This window comes from Onychomys torridus, chromosome 15 (assembly GCF_903995425.1).
Source record: "Onychomys torridus chromosome 15, mOncTor1.1, whole genome shotgun sequence".
In the NCBI taxonomy this organism is placed as follows: Eukaryota; Metazoa; Chordata; class Mammalia; order Rodentia; family Cricetidae; genus Onychomys; species Onychomys torridus.
In genome coordinates this window covers 51,729,900-51,751,770 of record NC_050457.1, presented here as the reverse complement: position 1 = coordinate 51,751,770, position 21,871 = coordinate 51,729,900, and the positions used below count along the sequence as shown (strand labels likewise).

Sequence of the window (21,871 nt, the reverse complement as noted above, 5' to 3'; positions counted from 1 at the left end):
TTTCCACAGCATAAGGCTCCTCAGTGGGGCTCCAGGTCAAGGGTGGAGAAGAGAATCTGCTTCTGTTGGTTTTTCCTTTGTGACTTTGGTTCTGCCCCCTCCTGCCCTGGCTTCCTCTAAGCAGTCACATGCACCGCTGTTCATAGATCACACCTGCCGCTGAGTCCCCAGAGTGAGCGCCCAGTTGTCTCCTGTAGTTACACCACACCTGGAAGGTGGCAGTCTTCCTTCGTCCAGCTGTGCTGTAACAAAATAGTGGGTTACTTATGAAGAAAGTATTAATTGTCGCATGTTGGGAGGTTCAGGTAAAAGTGCCAGCAGAGCACTGTGCCCTGTTGCCACATCCTCTGGAAGAGAGGTTCTATTCCCAGCTGTAGGAACAAGAGTCCTAACCTAGTTCCGACCAGCCCTTCAAAGAGCACCACCCCATTCACGAGGACAAAGCCCTTAAGTACTAACTTCTTAAATCCACCCCAAGCAAGATTCAGTTTCAAGATTAAGATAGGAATTTGGAAGGGACACCTTGTGACCACAACAATGTGTCCTTAATACTTAGGAGTTTATGCAAGGCCCCCTCCTCATAACTCTGAACTTGGAAATAAAGCAAAAATTTTAACATTACAATTAAACTATGAATACCGCATATATGGTAAAACACACCACCCAATACCCATGGTGAAGAAAAGTGCACACAAAAATATATAGAATCTAAAGCTAGAATCACAGTCATCTAGGGGCTGGGGAGACGGGCTGGAGTGTGATTGTGCCTGTAAGAGATAAAAACCAGTCTTTACTGATGTGACCGTACATGTGGTTTGGAGGAAGTGGGCTGAACAGAAGGGGATGGTTAGTGCAGAGCAGGAGAGAAACCTGCGGGAGGCAGGAGCCAACTGATGCTTTTCTCCGTGGCATCTTAGAGAGAAGTCTCCACTAAGCAGAACGTTTGCTCCACAAAGCACAGGCTGCAGATACTGCCTGAGCTGGGCCCTTCTAGGCTCCTGCTCTGAGGTTTGTCTGTTCCACATCCCCGTCCTCAGGGGAAAGTTTGCGCTGATTGGGTCAATGCAAATAGTCTGCCCACTCGGTAATTGTATTTCCAATTGAAAAATCAATGAGTGAGCTTTCTTGCTGGTAACTGTCTACACGAAACAGATAGGGAGCCTTTTCCGTGTGCTCAGAGAATTTGTGCTTTTAAGCCTAGGGTTCTGAATGCACGGGTGTGGCAAAGTCACAAGGGGAAGTTATCTAAGGGCAGGGCATACCCTTGGCCTGTCTTTGGCTTTCTGCAGGGGTGTCTTTTGGTTGTGCACATACTTCTACATGCCTTGACAGGATGGTAAGTGAATGGGAAAAAAAAAAAAAAGGATAAGCAAGCAATGTGACTGCTTCTAGGTTTATTATAGATAAAAGGAGAGCATAGCCAAGAGTAGAGACATCTGGGAGAGTCCAGAGTGGACATGACCAGACTGAGGTATGCCGTGTGGGGAGAGGGGGAGGGGAAGGGGAAGGGGAAGGGATTGGAGAACCAGGTGCAACAGTCAGGAGGCCCAAAGTACAAAAAAAGAAAAAAAAATAGCAGGCAACCAAAATGGTTGGATTATACAGGGAAGGGCATCCCAGCCCCAGGGACGGATGAGTTTAGGGCAGGGGGTGAGGCATGCCAGCCAGGAGGGCCCTGTAGCAGGTAGGGACTGAGACATGCAGAGAGACCCCAGTGGCCAGCATCCACTTTGACATGATAAATAGGCACCTCGGCCTCTGGTCCCAGGTCTGAAACCTAACCATAAGCTGCATGGTCCAGCCTCCTCACTTTCACGGACCTCTCCAGGTTTATGGCACTCCCCTATGCAGGATCTTATTGGACGGTTTTCAGACTCACTCCTGTGTTTATGTGCTCTCCTGCTTCATAGCTTCCCCACTGTTCCTCCTACACTCCTGTTAAAGGCCAGGAGAACAAGGGCATTCCCAGGAGGCCACTGAGAGAGCTGGGGCTAGAAGACCACCCTCCCTCACAGCATCCCTTCCGAGTCCCGAGTTCATAACTGGAAGGGGTCAGATGAGGACTCGATGTGCACTCACCCCTGTGGACTCTGACTTGCCTCGTCCTTGTCTGAGGCCTTTCCCACAGGAAGGCCTGGGAAAGGGGTGTGCTTCCCAAAGAGCTGTTCCGCTGGACCTTTCTGCTCCATGATCTCTGGGTTTCCTCTGAGGATTCGCTCTGCACCAGGCCTTCCCGGCCTGACCCTGCAAGTGAGCAGTCTGGGAAGAGTCGGGGGGGGGGGGGGAGGGTGTGGGGGAGGTAGGGAGCCAGTTTCCAAAGCACTTAAGCTCATGCCAAGTTGGAGAGTCTGTGGGGCCTCAGTGGAAACAGGATTTCCTGTGGACCTCGGGCAAGTTCTTCCCCACTTTTTGCAACCTTTGTTCTTTCTGCTGCTCCAGAGAGCTTTTATTCTGTCGGATATATTTCTCCTTGTCTCCCGAAAGAGCTCGGCCGGGGTTGTAGGCACATGGCTGTAAAACCACCCCTGGGGCTCCCTCCTCCCTCTCTCTTGGCAGATACTCAAAGTCTGATAAAGCAATTTGGCCCCGTCTCCTCCGGCGTTTAAAGCTTCCATGTGTTGTATAGATGCTTCCTAGTGAGCCCAGGACCTCCGGTCCTGACTACCTCAGCTCCATCGTCCTTGAGGATGCTGCAGCTGGGAAGAAACGTCATTAAACCACGTCATTTGTCAGGCTAGGAAACTGAGGCTCAAAGCTTTGCAGTGACTTGCCTGGGGATGCAGTAAGAGGATAGCAGCACGTGTAACTGGCTATGAGAAATATTTGTGCTGTTCGTCAATGATGAGGTCAGATCCTGTGCAGTTATGTATAAAGGGTTTCAATACCGTAAACAGGTTATATGCCCAAGATCTAAGGATAAGAAGTATCTCAAGTATGGCTGAGGAGGTGGCTCAGTGGATAAAGTGCTTGCTGAACATGTGTGAGGTCATGCTTTATATCCCTAGAACCCAGGGAATGACAGGTGGGAGTGGCAGCCCACCTATAATTTCCTGGTGCCTGCAAGGCAGACAGGAGATTTCTGGAACAAGACGGTTAGCTAGACTAACTGTATCAATGAAGTTCTGGGTTCATTTAAGAGGTCCCAGTGGAGAGATATCATCCTCTGGCCTACACATGCATACACACACACACACACACACACACACACACACACACACACACACACACACTATGTGCACATATGCAAACTGGAATTTAAAAAAAAAATGTCAGGGTTGGGGATTTAGCTCAGTGGTAGAGCACTTGCCTAGCAAGTGCAAGGCCCTGGGTTCGATCCTCAGCTCCACAAAAAAAAAAAAAAAAAAAAAAAAAAAAAAAGTCTAAAATAGCCATTTGTTCAGAAAGAATTTGTGAAAGAACTATCCTTTAACATGAAGACGTCAATACAGTGTGAAAAAGGGACCTGATGAATGTGTAGTGTGCACTGATGGTGGGATCTACAGTGGGTTGGTGGCATCAGGCCACAAAATGAGGACAGATGGTCTGATGGTAATCCACAGTCATGGTGGCCTCAGGGTTGTCTGGCTGTCAATACAGAAGCTAGTACTACTCCAGGTCCCTTGTCCATTTAGCAGTCGCTATTTGAAAGTATGGAATTGTCACTGCAGAGCTGTGTGTGTGATAGTGTGTATTTCCTCCTTTCCAATCTTTACATTCTTTGAGAACCAGCATATCTGAGCTCTATAAGTATTTATTTCAGAACTGGTCAAAGCCTGGTCTGCTTTGGACAAGACTCCAAACTCGGGTTCAGTATTTGAACTGATGGCAAATATATTTTAGAAGAAGGTGGGGAATAGTAATCATTCCTAACCTTCATTTACTCTTCTATTATTTATTTTTATGTATGTGGATGTTGTGCATCTAATGTTTCATACAAGTGCAGTACCTGAGGAGGACAGAAGAGGGCCTTTTATCCCCTAGGCCTGAAATTTAGACAACTGTGAGCCATTTTGTTGGTACTGGGCATTGAACCCTGGTCCTCTGGAAGAGCAATGTGCTAGGTAATTGTATGTCCATTTGACACAAGCTAGAGTCATTTTGGAAGAGGGACCTTCAACGGAGAAAATTCTCTTACCAGAGTAGCCAATGAGCAAGACTGTGGTACATCATTTTCTCAATTAATCATTGACATGGGAGGGCCCAATTCTTTGTGGATGGCACCACCCCATGGTATAAGAATACAGGCTGAGCAAATCATGAAGAACAAGCCAGTGACTAGCACTCCTCCCTGGCCTCTGCCTCAGTTCCACCTCCAGATTCCTGCCTTGAGATCCTGCTCTGACTTCCTTCCATGAGGGGCTGTGACATGGAAGTATAAAATCCACCTTTTCCTCCCTAGATTGCTTTTTGGTCAATGTGTTCTATCACAGTAATAGAAATCCTAACTAGGACAGGCAGTGAGTACTCTCAACCCAAGGAGCCATCTCTCCAACAGCCCCCCCCCAACTGCTTTCTTATACTTAACCTGGAGAGAAAACATTCATGAGTATACCTGATTTTCCACTCATCCCCACTATTCTGTTATTTAGACAGAGCCTACATATTAGTATAGATGGGCTCTCCAACTATGAGAGTCTCAATAATGCCAGCTTGTACTTTTTCATTTTATTTATTTATTTATTTTGTATTCTTTGAGGATGATCACACTTAGAAATGGAAGAAACTTGGACCTGTCTTAGGGGGCATTTTTTTTCATCTGTAGAATGGAACACTGGATGAGGTCATCCCTGAGGTACCATTAAAATCCCTACCTTCTGTGATTTACATGTAGAGACCTTGCTCATCTCTTGAAGCCCTAGCTAGCATCCATGGTGGAAAGTCTAGCTTCTCAGAATCTTTCCACTGCCCTCCTTTGCACCTTACACGGTTCATTTTATGGTTGATGTTTATTTTATGATCTCTTTCTCCAGTGGGGCCTAGGAGCTCCATCCCTCCATAGAACCCCAGGTTGGCAGAGTCAACCTTTGTCCTGTAAGATAAAGAAAGACTAAATCCAATTCTTGGTCTCAGGAGCATAGCCCATTACCCTGTCTCCATGTAGCCCTGTAGACTGATAATAATTGTGCAGTAGCTTGCTGTGTCAAAGCATAAGCAGGGTTGAGGATGCCTTGGTAGTTGCTTTTGTCCAAGATTCTTAATCCAGTATAAGCTTGCTTATAACATCCAAGACCACATGATGGTGTTAATAGACGAGCAGAAGAATTAGAACCCCCCTCTTTTCTTTTCCTGTGCCCGCCCAATCAAGGCAGTTACTCAGTAGCTGTTAATTGACAGTGAAGCAGAGCTGAGGTTGAAAGAGTCAGGATCACAGTCTAGGTCTGGAAAGTGAGGGTCACAAGTGGGTGTAAGCCGTGTGTTCATGAAAGATCCTTCTGAAGTATAACAATGTCTAATTAATGAGGGTTGGACAATGTGGAGACCTATGCAGTATGAAGTCTGAAGGTAGCTTCTGGCTGGGTCTTTTCTCCTCACACACAAGTGAGTCTCTGACAAGAAATGAGGAGAAGGAACAACATGTAGGTAGATATCATTCTCTGCTATAGTTTCTGTCTTTTTTGTTTTGTTTGAGACATGGTCTCTCTATGTATCCCTGGCTGTCCTGGAACTTATCGTGTAGACCGGGCTGGCCTTGAACTCACAGAGATCCAATTGCCTCTGCCTCCTGAATAATGTTGTGTGCCACCACGTTCAACATTTCTGTCTTAAAAAATAATAATAACGTATTTTATGTGTATGGGTATTTTGCCTGCATGTGTATCTGTGTATCACAGATTCCTTGGTACCCAAGGAATCCAGAAGAGGATCAAATTCCCCTAGACCCATAATTACAGATAGCTATGAGCTACCATGTGGGTGCTGGGACTCGAACCCTGCTCCTCTGCAAGAGCAGCCCATGCTCTTAACCACTGAGCCATCTTTCCAGCCACCAGTCACTGTCTTTTGTCACTTAAACATACCTTTCTTTTCATGCACGGGATGGGGACCCAAGTCTCAGTCAGTCACCATATCCAGATCAGAGCTCTGAGTATCTGCTCTCCATCTATTCTGGGTATGATTCCCTGGAGTAAGTCTACCACATTCACAGAGAATCCCAGGGAAGGTACAAAATAATTACTGTCAAACTTCAATTTATGAAAGGGAAGACAGAAATCATAAGGGCTGTAGTCTGCAGCGATGAGTAGAACTACCTGAGCAAGCAGAGCAAGAGCTTGCACACTGTCCGAGGGCAGCTCCCTCCTCAGGTAGGTGATCACATCTGTAGACCGCCATGGCCCTCATCTCCATCAAGAAGTCATTCCTGTTCCTTATCCTTTATGCCCCTTCTTTTTTAGGCATCAGGAGGACAACCTTTCTGGGGACCCAATATTCCCTAGGCTATTTTCTGTTCATGTAAGTTTCAGGGAGATGAAGAGTTTCAAAACTACTACGTGGGCTGGAAAGATAGCTCAGTGGTTAAGAGCATTGGCACTTTTGTAGAGGACCTGGGCTAAGTTCTCAACACCTACATGCTGGCTCACAACCATCCATATCTCCAGTTCTAGAGGATCTGATGTCTTCTTCTGACTTCAGTGGATATCAGGCATGCATGTGGTATACATGTATGTATATAAGCAAAGCACTCATGTGTAGCTACAGTTTTTCTCTTCGGGTCCCACCAAGCCCCCACAGCCCACTTATAAAATAAACACACAGACTCTTATATTATTTAAACTATTTGGCCTAATGGCTGAGGCTTCTTGCTAACTGTTCTTAGATCAACCTATTTCTATTAATTTCTCTGCCTCAGCCTTCCACTTCCCAGAATTCTCCTCTTTGTCCCGCCTATACTTCCTTCCTGGCTACTGGCCAATCAGTGTTTTATTTATTAACCAATCAGAGCAACACATTTAACATACAGAACATGCCACAGCACTCATACACACAAAGCAAATCTACAACAAATTTAAAGAAAAAGCTTCAACACTAACTAAACCATCAGTACTCTGTGAACCATCACACACAAATGCCACACATATACACACACCACACACACATACACCCACACAGACACAAACACCACATACACACATACCACACACATACCAGACATACACATGCACACACCACATACACACACACACACACACACAGAGGAATAAAATTATTCCAGGTTGCTATAAAGCAGATTTGAGGTGTTTGAAACATACAATTTCCTCTCAATGTCAATGCATGACTCTTCTATATGTTTCTGGTCAGTTCTGATAGGCTGCATCCTTCCTTTCTGGCTCAAGAGTTGCACCCATCTCCCCAACTGGTAGCATCATGACAAGCTGCTTACTGTGTGTGGCTTGGGCAGTTGAAACTGTGACTTCTGATGTGAAATCTCATTTTTTTCAAATACACTTAAAACTCTTGGCTAGTGGGGCCCAGCTCACCGCCCTCTAATAAAGCTGGTTTTCATCACACTGTAAGGGTCTACAACATGGACATCTCTGGCCATTTATACTGCATGCTGAACTGTCCAGAATGTCTTCCAAGGCAAAGTGATGTCTCTATCCATTTCTATTGCCTCCACATGGAATTGGCATTCTCTAGATTTTGCTACAGAAGACAAAGAAATGATCTAATTTTGTTCCTACTATTGTCCATAACTTCATGGCTCCTGTCAGCACAGAAATGGCCATCCAGGGCATGGCAGTTGGCAATTTGTTCAAAGAGTTCATGTTCCATAGGAAAGCTCAGCACCATGCAGTCTGCAGCCTCGAGGCCCTGACACCTGCTTCCTGGGCCTTTGCTTAGTCAGTCCCGCGGTTTAGATTCTGCTACTTTCAGCTCTTCTGCCCCTAAGTTCCTGTTGTTGGTTGTTTTTACTCTTTACTCTTCAGGGAGGCCCACCACCCAGCTCCCCACAGAGCTTATTATTTATTATTATTTATTACTTATAAATGCCTGGCCTTAACTTGGCTTATTTCTAGCCAGCTTTCCTTAACTTAAATTATCCCTTCTACCTTTAGCCTCTAGGCTTTTTCCTTTTCTTCTATCTTGCTTTCACTTCTACTCCTTGGTTGGCTGGGTGGCTGGTCCTCGGCATCCTCTTCTCCTTGTTTTTAATTCCTTTTCTCCTCCCAGATTTCTCCTATTTATTCTCTCTGCCTGCCTTCTCTGCCTATCCTCTCTCTCCTGCCCACTCTGCCTATCCTGTCTCTCCTGCCTCACCATTGGCCATTCAGCTCTTTATTAGAGCAATCAGGTGTTTTAGACAGGCACAGTAACACAGAGTTAAACAAATGCAGCATGAAAGAATGCAACACATCTTTGCATCATTAAAGCAAATGTTCCACAGCATAAACAAATGTAACACACCTTAAAATAATATTCCATAACAAGTACCAAATTCTGTATCTTTTGCATTTAATCAGACTAATCATTCGGTTTAGGAAAAGCCAGATGAAGGCAACTTAAAAAACCCGGAGCTGCATTTTTTCCTGGCATTTCTGCTTCTCTTTCTACAGGTCTTCGCATCAGCCCTGCCTAATGATTTCTTCTTGTTCCATTGATCAGCTCTATGCTACATAGTTATCCATACCCACAGACAGAGCTGTGTTTCAGCTGAATACCCTGCTACTTCCATAAAATAAAAGGATGAAGGATGGATATCAGGTGGACAGCCACAGGCTCATGACATGTGTTTATTTGTTACAGGGAGCCTGTTGGTGGCTATGGGACAGGACCCCTCAGCAGGCAGGGTGCTGACCTGGGTGAGGAGGGTGGATTATCAGAAGCAGGCAGCATGCTGATTGAGAAAAAGGAAGGCCAGGACTGCCCCCCCCCACCACCACCACCAATTCACCACAGCAAATGTTTAGAGAGGTTCTGGAGATATTTAAGAGCACACACCTTCCTAAAGTTGAGACCTACATTCACATGCCTTGATGACCATAATCGTATACACAGTAGGGTTCTCTGTGCTAGCTAGCACTCTTTTTTTTTCCTTTTTTCTTTTTTTTTTTTTAAGATTTATTTATTTATTATGTATACAGTATTCTGTCTGCATGTGTCCCTGCATGCCAGAAGAGGGCGCCAGATCTCATTGCAAGTGGTTGTGAGCCACCATGTGGTTGCTGGGAATTGAACTCAGGAACTCTGGAAGAGCAGTCAGTGCTCTTAACTACTAAGCCATCTCTCCAGCCCCCATCTAGCTAGCACTCTTGATAGCACTACTGACAGGAGAAAGGGACAGTCAACAGCTCTGAGAGAGTCATCTCTGTCTGCAGCTGGTAGTGTGTAGAGTCACAGGCAGTCATGAATCCGGGCAGTCCAGAACTATTCATCTCCTCCATCTTGTTCCCTTGGTGGACTGTTGAAAAAAAATCAACCATTTTTTAGGCCAATCCCAAAGCTGTCTTCTCCAGAGAAACATGTTCTAAGCTTCTGAGTGAGAAGATGGGGCCCATTCTTTGCTGACCACGTGATACAGTGTGACCAGCAGCAGCATCAGTGCCTTCCTGACAGGGTTAAGGTCTTATCCGCTCAGAGTTCAGCATGGTGCCTGGCACATAATAGATCCCCTGGAAAGGCTAATGGAATGCAATTGCCAACCGGCCTTCTCCATCAAAGAAAATTCTCACCTCCATTCCCCGTAAATATAGACAAATGATCCCTTTCACTCTCTCCTCTGAACTTCATTTTCTCTCAGAGAAAGTCAATAAAAAACCATGCCATCTAGGGTGGAAAACATTCCCCCACCTTCTCGGGAAGTGACCTGACAACCAAGGATAACAAATAGGAGACGGTGTCAGTAATAAACGACCTTATTACTTGGTCCTCCAAAAGAGATTTCCAATACCGTGTACTTTGAGCTTCCAAAGAACTTGAGTGTCAGCTCTTAATTAGTTCCAAATAAATCAAAAGCCTAGCAAATACCATCTACATAATCACACAGCTATTAAAAAGAAATGTAAGATCAAAGATCATCCATCCATGTATAAAGACTGAATGTCTTCTTTGGCCAAAGTAAGTAACGCCGTTCCCTGATTCTTACAGGCATATTAAGATCGTATGAATACATCAAACACTTCCAGCCTACCCACCTTCACCACTTTCCTTTCTTCATTGTGAAAATGAAGAAGTTAAGCTAAATTTCTTCCACGTTCTCTCCATCTCCACAGCGATGCCCTCAAACACAGTTACACTGTCCTGTTCACCCATGTGTGCCCTACCTCTGCTCAGTGCCTTTCACATCGTAACTCAATAATTTAAAAAAAAAAAAAAAAAGTTGTAAAGATCCTTTAAATTAAATGTTAATGCCTTGTGATTCAAGGTGTTAGTCACAGTTCAGATGATTCCTTATATAAAAATAGACCAAGTGTCATCAGCAAGATGCTCTTTCAATGTCTAAGTGAGGCAAACCAAACTCAGCAGTGGAGGCTTTTTTTTCCTTGGCGTCAGTTCATTCAGGAAGTGTTTGCTGAATATCTATTAAGAACCAGGCCTCTAAGCCATTATAAATTCTTCCATTGGGTATGCCTGACACATCTGTCAGCATCTTTGATATCTGAATGTCTTACAAAGAATTATGAAAGGCCAGGAGTGGGTGCACACCTTTAATCCCAGCACTATGGGAGTTCAAGGCCAGCCTGGTCTACAGAGTGAGTTCCAGGACAACCAGGGCTACACAGAGAAACCCTATTTCAAAAACAAAACAAAACAAAACAAACAAACAAACAAAAAATTAAATTGCTGAACTAATCAGCCTTGAACTTGTCACTGAGACTATACTGTTAGTAAGGCAAATTTATTATCACAGTATGGAGGAATTACAGGTAAAAGATGTCAGGGGCTAGGAGTATATAGCACATGGGAAGATGAAGGTTTAAGATACACAAGGTATTGGGTTAAGTCCCCTCCCAAAGCCAGTCTAGAAGAAATGGAAATTAGTATAGAATAAATCTATGATATGTCCTTAACAGAACCAACAGAAGTTGCTAGCAGCCAAGTTCACAAAATAAAGCATCCCCTAACCCAAACCATGGCTCACCAAAGCTGGGACAGAGTTTTTCCCTGAAAATTGAGCCTAGCTGGGGCCAGGAGAAAGGAGGATCCTACTTTCTTTTTTTTTTCCTTTTCTTTTTCTTTTCCTTCCTTCCTTCCTTCCTTCCTTCCTTCCTTCCTTCCTTCCTTCCTTCCTTCCTTTCTTTGTTTTTTTCCTGAGACAGGATCTATGTAACCCTGGCTATCCTAGAACTCCCTCTGTAGACCAGACTAGCCTTGAACTCAGAGATCTGCCTGCCTCTACCTCGCGTGCTGGGATTAAAGGCATGGGTCACCCCTGCCCAGTCTGGGTCCTGGAACTAAAGGTATATACCACCAAGCCCAGCAAAATTCCATTTAAAACATAACTAGGGGGGCAGTGAGAGGGATTCAAAGGTAAAAGCACTTGTTGCCTGAGCGTGATGACCTTAGTTCAATCCCCCAAATCCACAATAGGTGAGAACTCCCTAAAATTGTCCTCTGGCTCACACACATGCATATCAGTACACATGCACACAGGCATGCATGCAGGGTGTGCACACATGTACCTATACTATACTGGTTGATTGTGTGTGTGTGTGTGTCAACTTGACACAAGCTAGAGTCATCAGAGGAAGGAGCCTCAGCTGAGGAAACACCTCCATGAGATCCAAGTCTAAGACATTCTCTCAATTAGTGATCAATGGGGGAGGGCCCAGCCCATGGTGGGTGGTGCCGTCCCTGGGCTGGTGGTCCTGGGTTCTATAAGAAAGCAGACTAAGCAAGTCAGTAAGCAGTACCTCTCCATGGCCTCTGCATCAGTTCCTGCTCCCGGGATCCTGTCCTGTTTGAATTCCTGTCCCGACTTCCTTCAGTGGTGAACAGCAATGTGGAAGTGTAATCCAAATAAACCCTTTCCTCCCCAACTCGCTTTTTGGTCATGGTGTTTTATCACAGCAATAGAAACCCTAAGACAAATATTAATACTAACAAACAAAATAAATTGTAAATGTTAGCTACTTAAGCCAAGTGTTGTGGTCCACATCTGTAATTTTAGCACTTGGGAGGCAGCAGCAGGAAGCTAGCCACTTTGAGACCAGCCTCAGCTACCTTGACCCCTGCCTCAAAAAAAAAAAAAAAAAACAAAACAACAACAACAAAAAAAAACAAAAACAAAAAAGAACACAACACAAAACAAACAAAAACACAAAAGCTGGAGATACAGCTTGAAGATAGACGTTTGCCCTTGGCCCTGGGCACAATTCCCCCATACCAAAACAAGCAAAACTACTTGAAAGGTGTATGTGAGGGTCTAAGATAATGGCTCCATTATCAGGGAGAAGGTTTTTTTGTTTTTGTTTTGTCTTTTCAAATAGGATTTCTCTGTGTAGCAGCCGTGGAACTCAGGTTGTAGAGCAGGCTGACCTCAAACTCCCAGAGATCTGCCTGCTTTAATCTCTTCCATCTCTGCTGAGATTGAAGGTGTGTGCCACCACACCCAGCAGGGAGAAGGTTGTTATTTGTGAATAAGAGAAAGAACATCCAGAGACACCTGGAACAGTCCAGAGCAGAGGGAAAGAGAAACAGACTGGACATGGCCAGGGCTAGGGACACAGGAGAGTGGGAGAGAACAGTGGAGACCGTGAGACAGCAGAGGCAGGAGAGAGGGGGGGGTGGCTAGCAAAAGGTGGGAAAGCGTGGGGTGGACAAGGATCAAATGGATTATAAGGAGGACAAGTCACTGCAGGGAGGGAGGGCCAGGATGCTAGTGTGGACTTTGAAATGTATGACAGGTACTTGTGATACTGAGGGAGCCTGGAGGCCAGCATGGACTTCGATATTCTGATAACCGCCTCAGGTATGTGTCAATGAATAGCCAAAGAAAAGACTCCTTTGGGGGATGAAAATCCAGTTCCTCACAAGTTCCTAAGGAATGCTGGCTCTTATCTAACTGTTAGAACTCCTTCAGTGGTCTAGCCTGAGCTCATCTCTGGATATATGTATGGACAGCCTGAGATGAGGGAGAGAGAGAGAGAGAGAGAGAGAGAGAGAGAGAGAGAGAGAGAGAGAGAGACAGAGAGAACACACAACTTTCAACAAGAATAGTCAATGAGTTTAATTGTTCTCTTTGCAACTCAGAAGTTGTTAGTGTTTGGAGATGACAAAAAATGATTGGCTCATCTTGGGTCATTTTTCCATTTGTATCCGTTCAATTTGGGCCATGGGGTCGCAGTCAAAGGACTCTGTGACTCCTAGAAGATTACTCTTTCACCATGAGGTGTGGTGAGGGAGGGGAGGAAAGGTTATTGCAAAAGTAGCGACACAGTCAAAAATGCTCTTCTTTTCTTTTCTTTTTTCTTTTCTTTCTTCCTCCCTCCCTCCCTTCTTTGTTTTTGTTTTAGAGAGGGTCACCATTTAGACCAGATGTGGCCTTGAACTCATAGAGAACCACTTGCCTCTGTCTCCTGAGTGCTAGGGCTAAAGGTGTGCTCCAGCTGAAGATAGTCAATCTTATTCTCAGGTGTCCATGGACTACGCAATCTTTTAACTCCATTCCTATCATTGAGAATTCTGCACCACCCCTTGGGTTCCTCCTTCTCTGAACACTCATTTTCCTGTGATTTTCTGTAACAAGAGAAGCAAAGGCATTCACAGCTGCTTGGCAATTATTTGAGATGACTCTAAGCCGAAGTTAGACAGTTCTGCAATACTTAAGAATCTCTCTTCCCTGCCGGGCATGGTGGTGCACGCCTTTAATCCCAGCACTCAGGAGGCAGAGGCAGGTGGATCTCTGTGAGTTCAAGGCCAGCCTAGGCTACAGAGTGAATTCCAGGACAGTCAGGGCTGTTAAACTGAGAAACCCTGTCTTGAAAAACAAAAGAATCCCTCTTCCCGAAATGTCAGATCTGAATTGGTCCAGAATCTGAAATGTTTTCAATACTGACTGGATGCACAAGTGGGGAAGTCTATGCCACAAAGTCTTCATGTTAAAATTGTTTGCAATATTATATGAAGCTACTATCATATGTAGAAAGCCTACGGCAACCATAAATCAGTTTTATGTTGGGACGTGCGTAGATCCCACCCCAAATATTATGGATATGTAAATATTTCAAAATCTTAATTCATTTGAAATCAGAGACATCCTGGCCCTAAGCATCTCTTGTGGGCTACTCGGTCCGTACTACGTGGCTATACTAAGTGTGGGTCTCCCACTATGTCCAGTGAAACTACAGTGTATAAAATGCTGATAGTGAAAAGATAGAGACCAGGAATCACCAATTATAGACACAAGTCCTGTCACCCTTTATGGCTGATATTTCCAAGCTTGAAAAACTTACTCTTCTGAGATTGGCTATCCCATCAGGGAACAGACTTGGTGGACACAGAGGCCCTATTGCGACAGCCCAATCCATTTTTATCTGTTATATATAGGTCTCCAATTAGATTCCCATCTCAAGCAAATAGCCATGATAATTTAAATTAATTTTGAGTAGCTTGAAGCTGACAGCCCTAGCATTGAAATAAATGCGTTTGTTACGGAGGTAATTTATTTACGTGGTGCTGGGAGCTGCCTCCTCTCTTGGATCCCCTTTGCACCAAATCATGCCGTCTCAAAAGAGGTTACATACTTAGAAAGGGATGAAAGTGGTCCAGAACCATCCTTAGGCTTTCGTGGGGTCTTTTCATGCAGCCTCCTGGTTGGAGGTATGTTTGAAGGCATATTGATGGGAGAAGTGGGATTTCCCTTCCCTTCTTCTGATCAAGGACATTTCCTAGAGAAGGGCAGTGTTGCAGAGATGTGTGTGTGTGTGTGTGTGTGTGTGTGTGTGTGTGTGTGTGTGTGTGTTCAATCTATGTGCTCAAAATTGGGGAAGCTACACTGGGGACATGGAGAAGGGGGGTATTTGGTTCCTAAAACATCCCTGCATCTGACAAATACTCATGGGCCTTTCTGGAAAGGCTGGCTGTTGTAACTCCAAGTTTTTGTTTTCCCTCTTCCACTCCCAGGTGTGAATGAGCCCAGCTGATTTCCATGTCATTTGCATGAACCCTGCAGAGAAATGAGCCAAGCCCGGACTGGTCCGATACTTCCTCCTCTCCCTTGCTGAGCACTCTGGAGTCATTGTTCCCGTGTGTCCTGTCCTCTTGCCAAGGCAAACATCCATCCCATTCTCAGAGGAGGCATCCCCAAGCTTATCCGCTGGCCTGAACATGAACATGGGTAACGCTGACGCTTGTGAGCGTACCCAAGGGACACGGGTCCCCATGGGATCCAGTCTCCAGAAGCAGGACCTCTCATGATGCGGGTGTCTGGGAGTGAGCACCATGCCCATCACCCAGGACAATGCCGTGCTGCACCTGCCCCTCCTGTACCAGTGGCTGCAGAACAGCCTGCGGGAGGGTGGGGACAGTCCCGAGCAGCGGCTCTGCCAGGCGGCCATCCAGAAGCTGCAGGAGTACATCCAACTGAACTTGGCTGTGGATGAGAGTACAGTCCCACCTGATCACAGTCCTCCAGAGATGGAGATCTGTACAGTGTACCTCACCAAGCAGCTGGGGGACACTGAAACCGTGGGGCTCAGCTTTGGGAACATCCCTGTCTTCGGCGACTATGGTGAAAAGCGCCGAGGGGGTAAGAAGAGGAAAACCCAGCAGGGTCCAGTGCTGGACGTGGGCTGCATCTGGGTGACGGAGCTGAGGAAGAATAGCCCAGCAGGGAAGAGCGGCAGAGTGCGGCTACGGGACGAGATCCTGTCCCTGAACGGACAGCTGATGGTCGGAGTTGACGTCAGTGGGGCCAGGTAAGCAGGAGGATGACCAGCCAGCGTGTGGCCCACTTTCACATCTTTTTGTTTTTAACTTTTTATGTGGGGCTATAGTGTTATTCCTACAAGAAAATACAATGAGTCCTAGGGTCCTATTGCCTCATAGCATCCTAGCAGTTACAGCAGATGGCAAGGAGATTGATTTCTCAGAGTTTGCTTCCTAGAAATACCATTTATTAAGCAGCATCTACTGGAGTGGACATTTGTCAGCCAGTAGCTCACTGAATACCTGGTTGGTTGGTTTTATTATTGTTTGCTTTTTTGGTCTATTCATTAAGAGTACCTAGACTCAAAGCATTTCCCTTTCCCCAAAATTTGAGGTAAAAAGGAAATAAACACTATGTGAAAATATGATATAAGAAGCATCCCAGCCAGGTGGTGGTGGCACACGTCTTTAATCCCAGCACTTGGGAGGCCGAGGCAGGAGGATCTCTGTGAGTTCAAGGCCAGCCTGGTCTACAAAGTGAGTTCCAGGAAAGGCCCAAAGCTACACAGAGAAACCCTGTCTCGGGAAAAAAAAAAAAAAGAAGAAGAAGAAGCATCCCAGCATCTCACTGTCAAGCAGAAACCCAGGTTAGTGGTCCTGGATGTGTTTCATTTGCTCCTCACATCATCTACAACAGGCTCAAGACTCCCATAGACTCAAAGGGCAGAACCCATCCTGACATGCTTGTATTTTCTACCTATACAACCACCACCACCACCACCACCACCACCACCACCACTACCCGCCCAACACTGTAGGAAGTTAAGACAGGACAGTTACCCTGTTCCCTGGTGAATCAGCGTCCCAGAAGGTTCAGGTTCAGAGATAGGTTAGATGGACTCAGGGCACTCCAAACAGCTGTCATTGTTACAGTTTACCCCAATGGGAAGATAAAGACTGACATCAGCCATGGTAAAAACTACAGGGTGGCGTCTAGGAGCAGCTCCATGCCAAGTTGCCTCCTAGTATCAGTGTACATGGCATTCAGAGGTCCCCACACGGAGTATTGTCACTTGGAAAGCTCACGTGGGGATCAGTGTCCAGGGCTTTTAGGGGGGTTGGTCATGTGGTCCTGATCTTAGTCAACTCGTCTCTAGTCCCTCCAGTGGTAAATTAATACCATGTGGTCCAGAGCTCCCACATAAGCCACATGGTTAGTATAAGCTATGTGGCATAGCTAAGTGCCCCCAGATACAAGGAGGTATTCTCCTTGCACAGGATATTTCAAGGGCTTACGTGTTGCCTCCCAGGGCTGGTCAGAAGCCAATCTTTTCCTTGGCATGTATGTGGGTTGAATGCCTCAGACCTTCTGAGTTCACACTCTCCTATGCACCTGGAGTCCTCGACACCCATTACCTCATAACAACCCAGATGTTAACAGCGGAAGATGAGGAGACTAGCTTGATATTTTCAAGGCTCACTTCCTGGCCCTTTTTGAAGAATTGAAAGATGTACTTATTGAGCAGTATCTCCCACAGTGGGTGTCTGCCAGCCCGTACCTCATCACATGACTATATAAGAAGCTTAACCTCTACCACATTTAGATTACCCAAGATTACCCAAGTAAGAGGCAGAACTGGGATTTGAACCCAGATAAGTCTAGCTCCACAATTTGTGTTCCTAACCACAGTGTTATAGCTGTAGTCTTGTAGTTGGGTGCATAATTTCATGGATGGTTTATGGCTGCACACAATACCTCCTTGGTATAACCACAAACACCAGGGGAAAAGTAAACAAACAAACAAGGCTTCCTCCTATTCAAACCAACAGGGAAACAAGGCTTTTGCCTCATCTTCTAAAAGGACTTATACAGACTAGACTGGTCTACATTATTATAATGAAATACTTAAGGGAGGCTACTTATGAATGAATGAATTGACTCATTTCATAGTCCTGGAAGTTTAAGATCAGGAAGCCCTGTAGGTCCTAGACTCCAGTGAAGGCCTAATGGTGGACAGTGTTGCCATAGGAACATGTTTGTCAACAGACAAGAAGCCAGAAAGAGACAGAGGTCCCACCTTCCCTTTCCATGACATGCTCCCGACTGACCTAAGGACTTCTCATTTGACCTCACCCCTTAGTCCATAGCACCTGCCAATATTGCCACACCGAGGACCAACCTTTCAACATATAAGCCCTTGGGAGACAGACCACACCCAAGCCATAGCAGAATTCCTTTGGCCAATTTATGTGATCCTGCAACTTGGAGACCAGAAGCAAGATTCAGATTCTTGGTACATTTATTTCTCACAATCTGAGAAGGGTTGTTTCCAGGATCCTCAGTGAATACCAAAGTCCAAGAATACTCAAGGCTTTCATATAAATGATCTAATATTTGCCTCTAAAGTATGCACATCCTTCTGGACATTATCTCTAGATTATTTACAATAACTAATACAATGTCAATAGCTGTTAGCTATTATACTGTGTCTTCTAGGAAATAGTAACAAGGAGAATGCTCAGTAAAAATGCGAAGTCCAGTCTATAGTCCCCTTCCTCTTCAGATGCACAGCCTGTGCATATGGAAAGCTATTGCTGGGATTTTTAAAGAGGTTTTGAGTGTTTTCAAGATGTTCTTTTTTTCCCATTCACTATAACTGACAATCTCTATTTTGCTATATAGGGATTTGTCCTGAGAAGTGTTGAGTAGGAATTAGTGTTCTGCCAAGACCTCCATGTACCTCTTCAGATTCTGGCAGCCTCTTCATCCCTAGGTCTGTAAGCAAAATGTTTTGAGGGCCAGTATACCAACTTCATCTCTATCTGCTAACAATATGAATCATATCTAGTAAAAGAAACTTTTAGGGCCATCTGGTCTACCTGTCTTGAGTTTGCTTGTGAATTCCAAATTGTTTTATGGGTGGTATAGGCTGAATTGTACCCTCCCCTGATTCTTATGTTGAAGTCCTAGTCTCCAGTGCCTCAGAATACAAGCTTGTTCAGAAGTAAGAGAATTGCATATGTGGTTAAGATGAGGTCATACTGAAGTGGTGGTGGTTAATGCAATGTGATTGTCATCCTTATCCAAAGTTAATCTGGACACAGACATACACAGAAAATGGCATATCAAGATGAGTTAAGCTGTCACATGCCAAAGAACTGCCAGAAGCTGAAAGAGAGGACTGAAACAGGTTTGTCTGCAGCACCAGGGGAAAATGGGTGTGCTAACCCCTTGATCTTTTACCTCTAGTTTCTAGAGCTATGAGATTTTAAGTTTCTGTTGCTTAAGCCGGTCAGTTTGTGGTACTTAGGTACATCAGTGTTGGGGAGCTAACGTTGGCAGTACTTTCTCATCCTAGTATGTAAAACTCTCCGATAACTTTAAAGCACAGTGTGTTTTAGAGGAGGACACTTTAAAAGTTTCGTGTGTTATGTGTGAGAGGGACAGGTGCAGAATGTAAAAGATGAGGTCATGGTTGCTTATTTCAAAATTACACACATAGCCATGGGTGGCTTTGGCAGCCTTCTTGTGTGGAACCACACATCCAGTATGGAACCCAGGCGTAAAGGAGCCTCCACTATGGCTGGTATGGTTGTGGTCACAGGTTGCCTCTAGTTACTCCCAAGAAGTTTTTGAGGGGTGACAGCTTCTTCCTGCTATGAATTTCAGAGGATGTCCTGGAAGAGTGGGGATATCAGTCACGTTGTGATATCACATCCCCTTCTGCACTCCCAGACAGCTGGTAACACATGAGAGAGCCTCTGTTTATAAGAGCCATGGTCACCATACTGGGAAAGATGGAGTTTTCTGAAATGTTCCATTTACTTCTGTTTGGTGCAGGAAGAAATGGAAAGGTTTTTAGATTAGTTCCTACACGGAATATTTTGTAACCCTACTCACTCCCTCCACTAGCTCTCTATAAGTAAACCAGATCGGTTCCTGGGGGACAGATTATTCCAAATTGGTAACAAAACATGGAATTAAGATGGAACCCACACACCCAAACAAAAACAGACTTTTCTGAAAAGTAAAAGGGCCCACATTTCGCTTTTACAATTTTTTTTTTCAGAAGGTAAACTTGGGAGATTTTTATAGGTTAATAAATGTGAACAGAGCCCGGGGCAGAGGACACAGGCTTTCTAGGGAGTCGCTCTGGCTTCCAGAAGCCTGTGACTGTAGGCAAGTTCCCTTGGCACAGGAGGCTGACTCTGTTTTCCTAATAAGAGCTGCATGGTGGGTGAGAGAATGTGATTTATCAGCACAATGACTACAGAGCTGGCACAGGATGGTTCTCAGTTCATAGTAACTTTTAGCACTCCACCCATTCAGCCTCAGGGAACCTGAACCCACAACACACGCCACAACAGAGTAAAGGCCTTTGAGTTTGAAAGAGTCTCAAACTCTGCCACAGTCCCCCAGTTACAAGGGACTATGATCGTGACGTGTCCCCTTTATCCACAGACAGTCCCTACCCCTGGACTGATGAGCTATTTGCTATACCTATTCAAAGGTTAGTATGCATTAAGTATAGGAAGAGGTTAGTCACCATAAGTAATATTAAAATAAGACCATCATAACAAACTACTGTAATAAGTTATGTGAATATGCCTTCACTCTCAAAATACTTTACTGTGCTATATGATTTGAGCTTCTTGACCACAAATAACTGAAGCCATGAGTAACCAGCGGGCTCTTGTATTGTGTGTAACTGCAATAGACTGGGTGCTGGCCACTTAATTCGAAGGGACACTGACACATGCAGGCACATGATAGTGCCTGTGTGTTCCTGGAGTGTGAGGAGTCTGTGTGGTCCCACGGGGCAAATGTGGCCCTGGCACACTTAGGATGACTGACCGCATGGCACAGGAGCATGCCATGCAATAAAGACAACTGAATGTCAGCCCTAGCCAGAAGCAGCCTTCAATCCCCTCTGCCTCAAAATCATGTGTAAAAATAAATTTAGGGTTGGTACAAGCTTAGACTCTGGTTACCCATGGCAACCTTGAGTTCTGTCTGGATTACAGCAGATTTAGGCAGAGTGTCAAGAGGCTACGAGAAGGTGTTACTTGGAGATATGACTACAGGTGGTGATGTAGCAGGAGACAGAGGGGAAGAATCTCCAATTATAGCTTTATAATATGGTCCCTGGGGCCACTTAGCACAGGGTCTTGTCTCCCTGCATATATGCCCAGAGGGACCCAGTGCTCCATGAAAGACTATGTGAATATATATAGTAAGAGGTAGCCACCTTGATGACCTAGAGATATTAATGAAAGGTTAAATTACACTCAGCACACTCTTTAAGAAGCCAGAGAAGCGTGTGACACACTTTAGAAAGATTTCCATTGCCGAATGTTAAAAAGGAAAACAAGTTTCAGCATTTAAAATTCAATTATCTGGAAAATTTGCCATGTGAAACAGCCCATTCCCCCAAGGATTCCGGTTGAAGAAAGCAGCCCATGACCCACGTCGGTGGCCTACTCCGTTCTTTCCAGGCTGCTTTCTTCCCATGCAAGTTCATTTCATGACTTGGTTTCTGGAAGTTCTCTCGGGTTTATTCAAGTCCTGCTTCCTCCGTACCACAGAAGAAACTGAGGCTCGGAGAAGTGCTTTCCTGAGACCATGTCTCTTCACAGGGGTCAAGTTTGTGTCCTTTGATTTGGATTCGAGAACTTTTTCCTTCAACCGTGTAAATAATAACATGGCATTAGGAAAGTTCTCTGTGGTTTATGATCCAAACAAATAGAAAATGAAGTTTTTCTACGTGTTTTATAAACGAGTGGGGATTGCATCTCGACCCTTCCGTCTCATGAGAGTGTAGTTTGTGGTAACTTCATGCCAAGGATCATTGAGACTGTTGGGAAGGAACACCAAGCTTGCCTTCTTTCCCTCGGCTCCCAACTGCCACCCTGTCAAGGCAGTGGAGAATCTGAGAGCCGTTGCCTGCCATCTTGTGGTTGAAATCAAGCACTGTAGGAGAAAGTGCTGGGGGTTTGTCTGTCCCCGGAGCTGAGTGTGTTTCACAGCAGTGCTGGTCAGGTGACAATTACAGCAGTCAGAGGTCTC

The 21,871-nt window shown here is 45.1% G+C and overlaps 1 protein-coding gene across 4 annotated transcripts in view; it reads left to right on the top strand.

Annotated features, from left to right (window-relative positions):
- Nucleotides 1-21,871, top strand: part of Pdzd2 (PDZ domain containing 2) — a 379,908-nt gene that overhangs the window by 134,457 nt on the left and 223,580 nt on the right. For all 4 annotated transcript variants that reach the window (XR_004946667.1, XM_036206834.1, XM_036206833.1 and 1 more), the window contains exon 2: nucleotides 15,061-15,854. Coding sequence is in view for 3 of the 4 variants with exons in the window: in XM_036206834.1 (XP_036062727.1) it covers nucleotides 15,379-15,854 (476 nt within the window). In the remaining variant the exon portion in view is untranslated. The remainder of the gene's footprint in view (nucleotides 1-15,060; nucleotides 15,855-21,871) is intronic.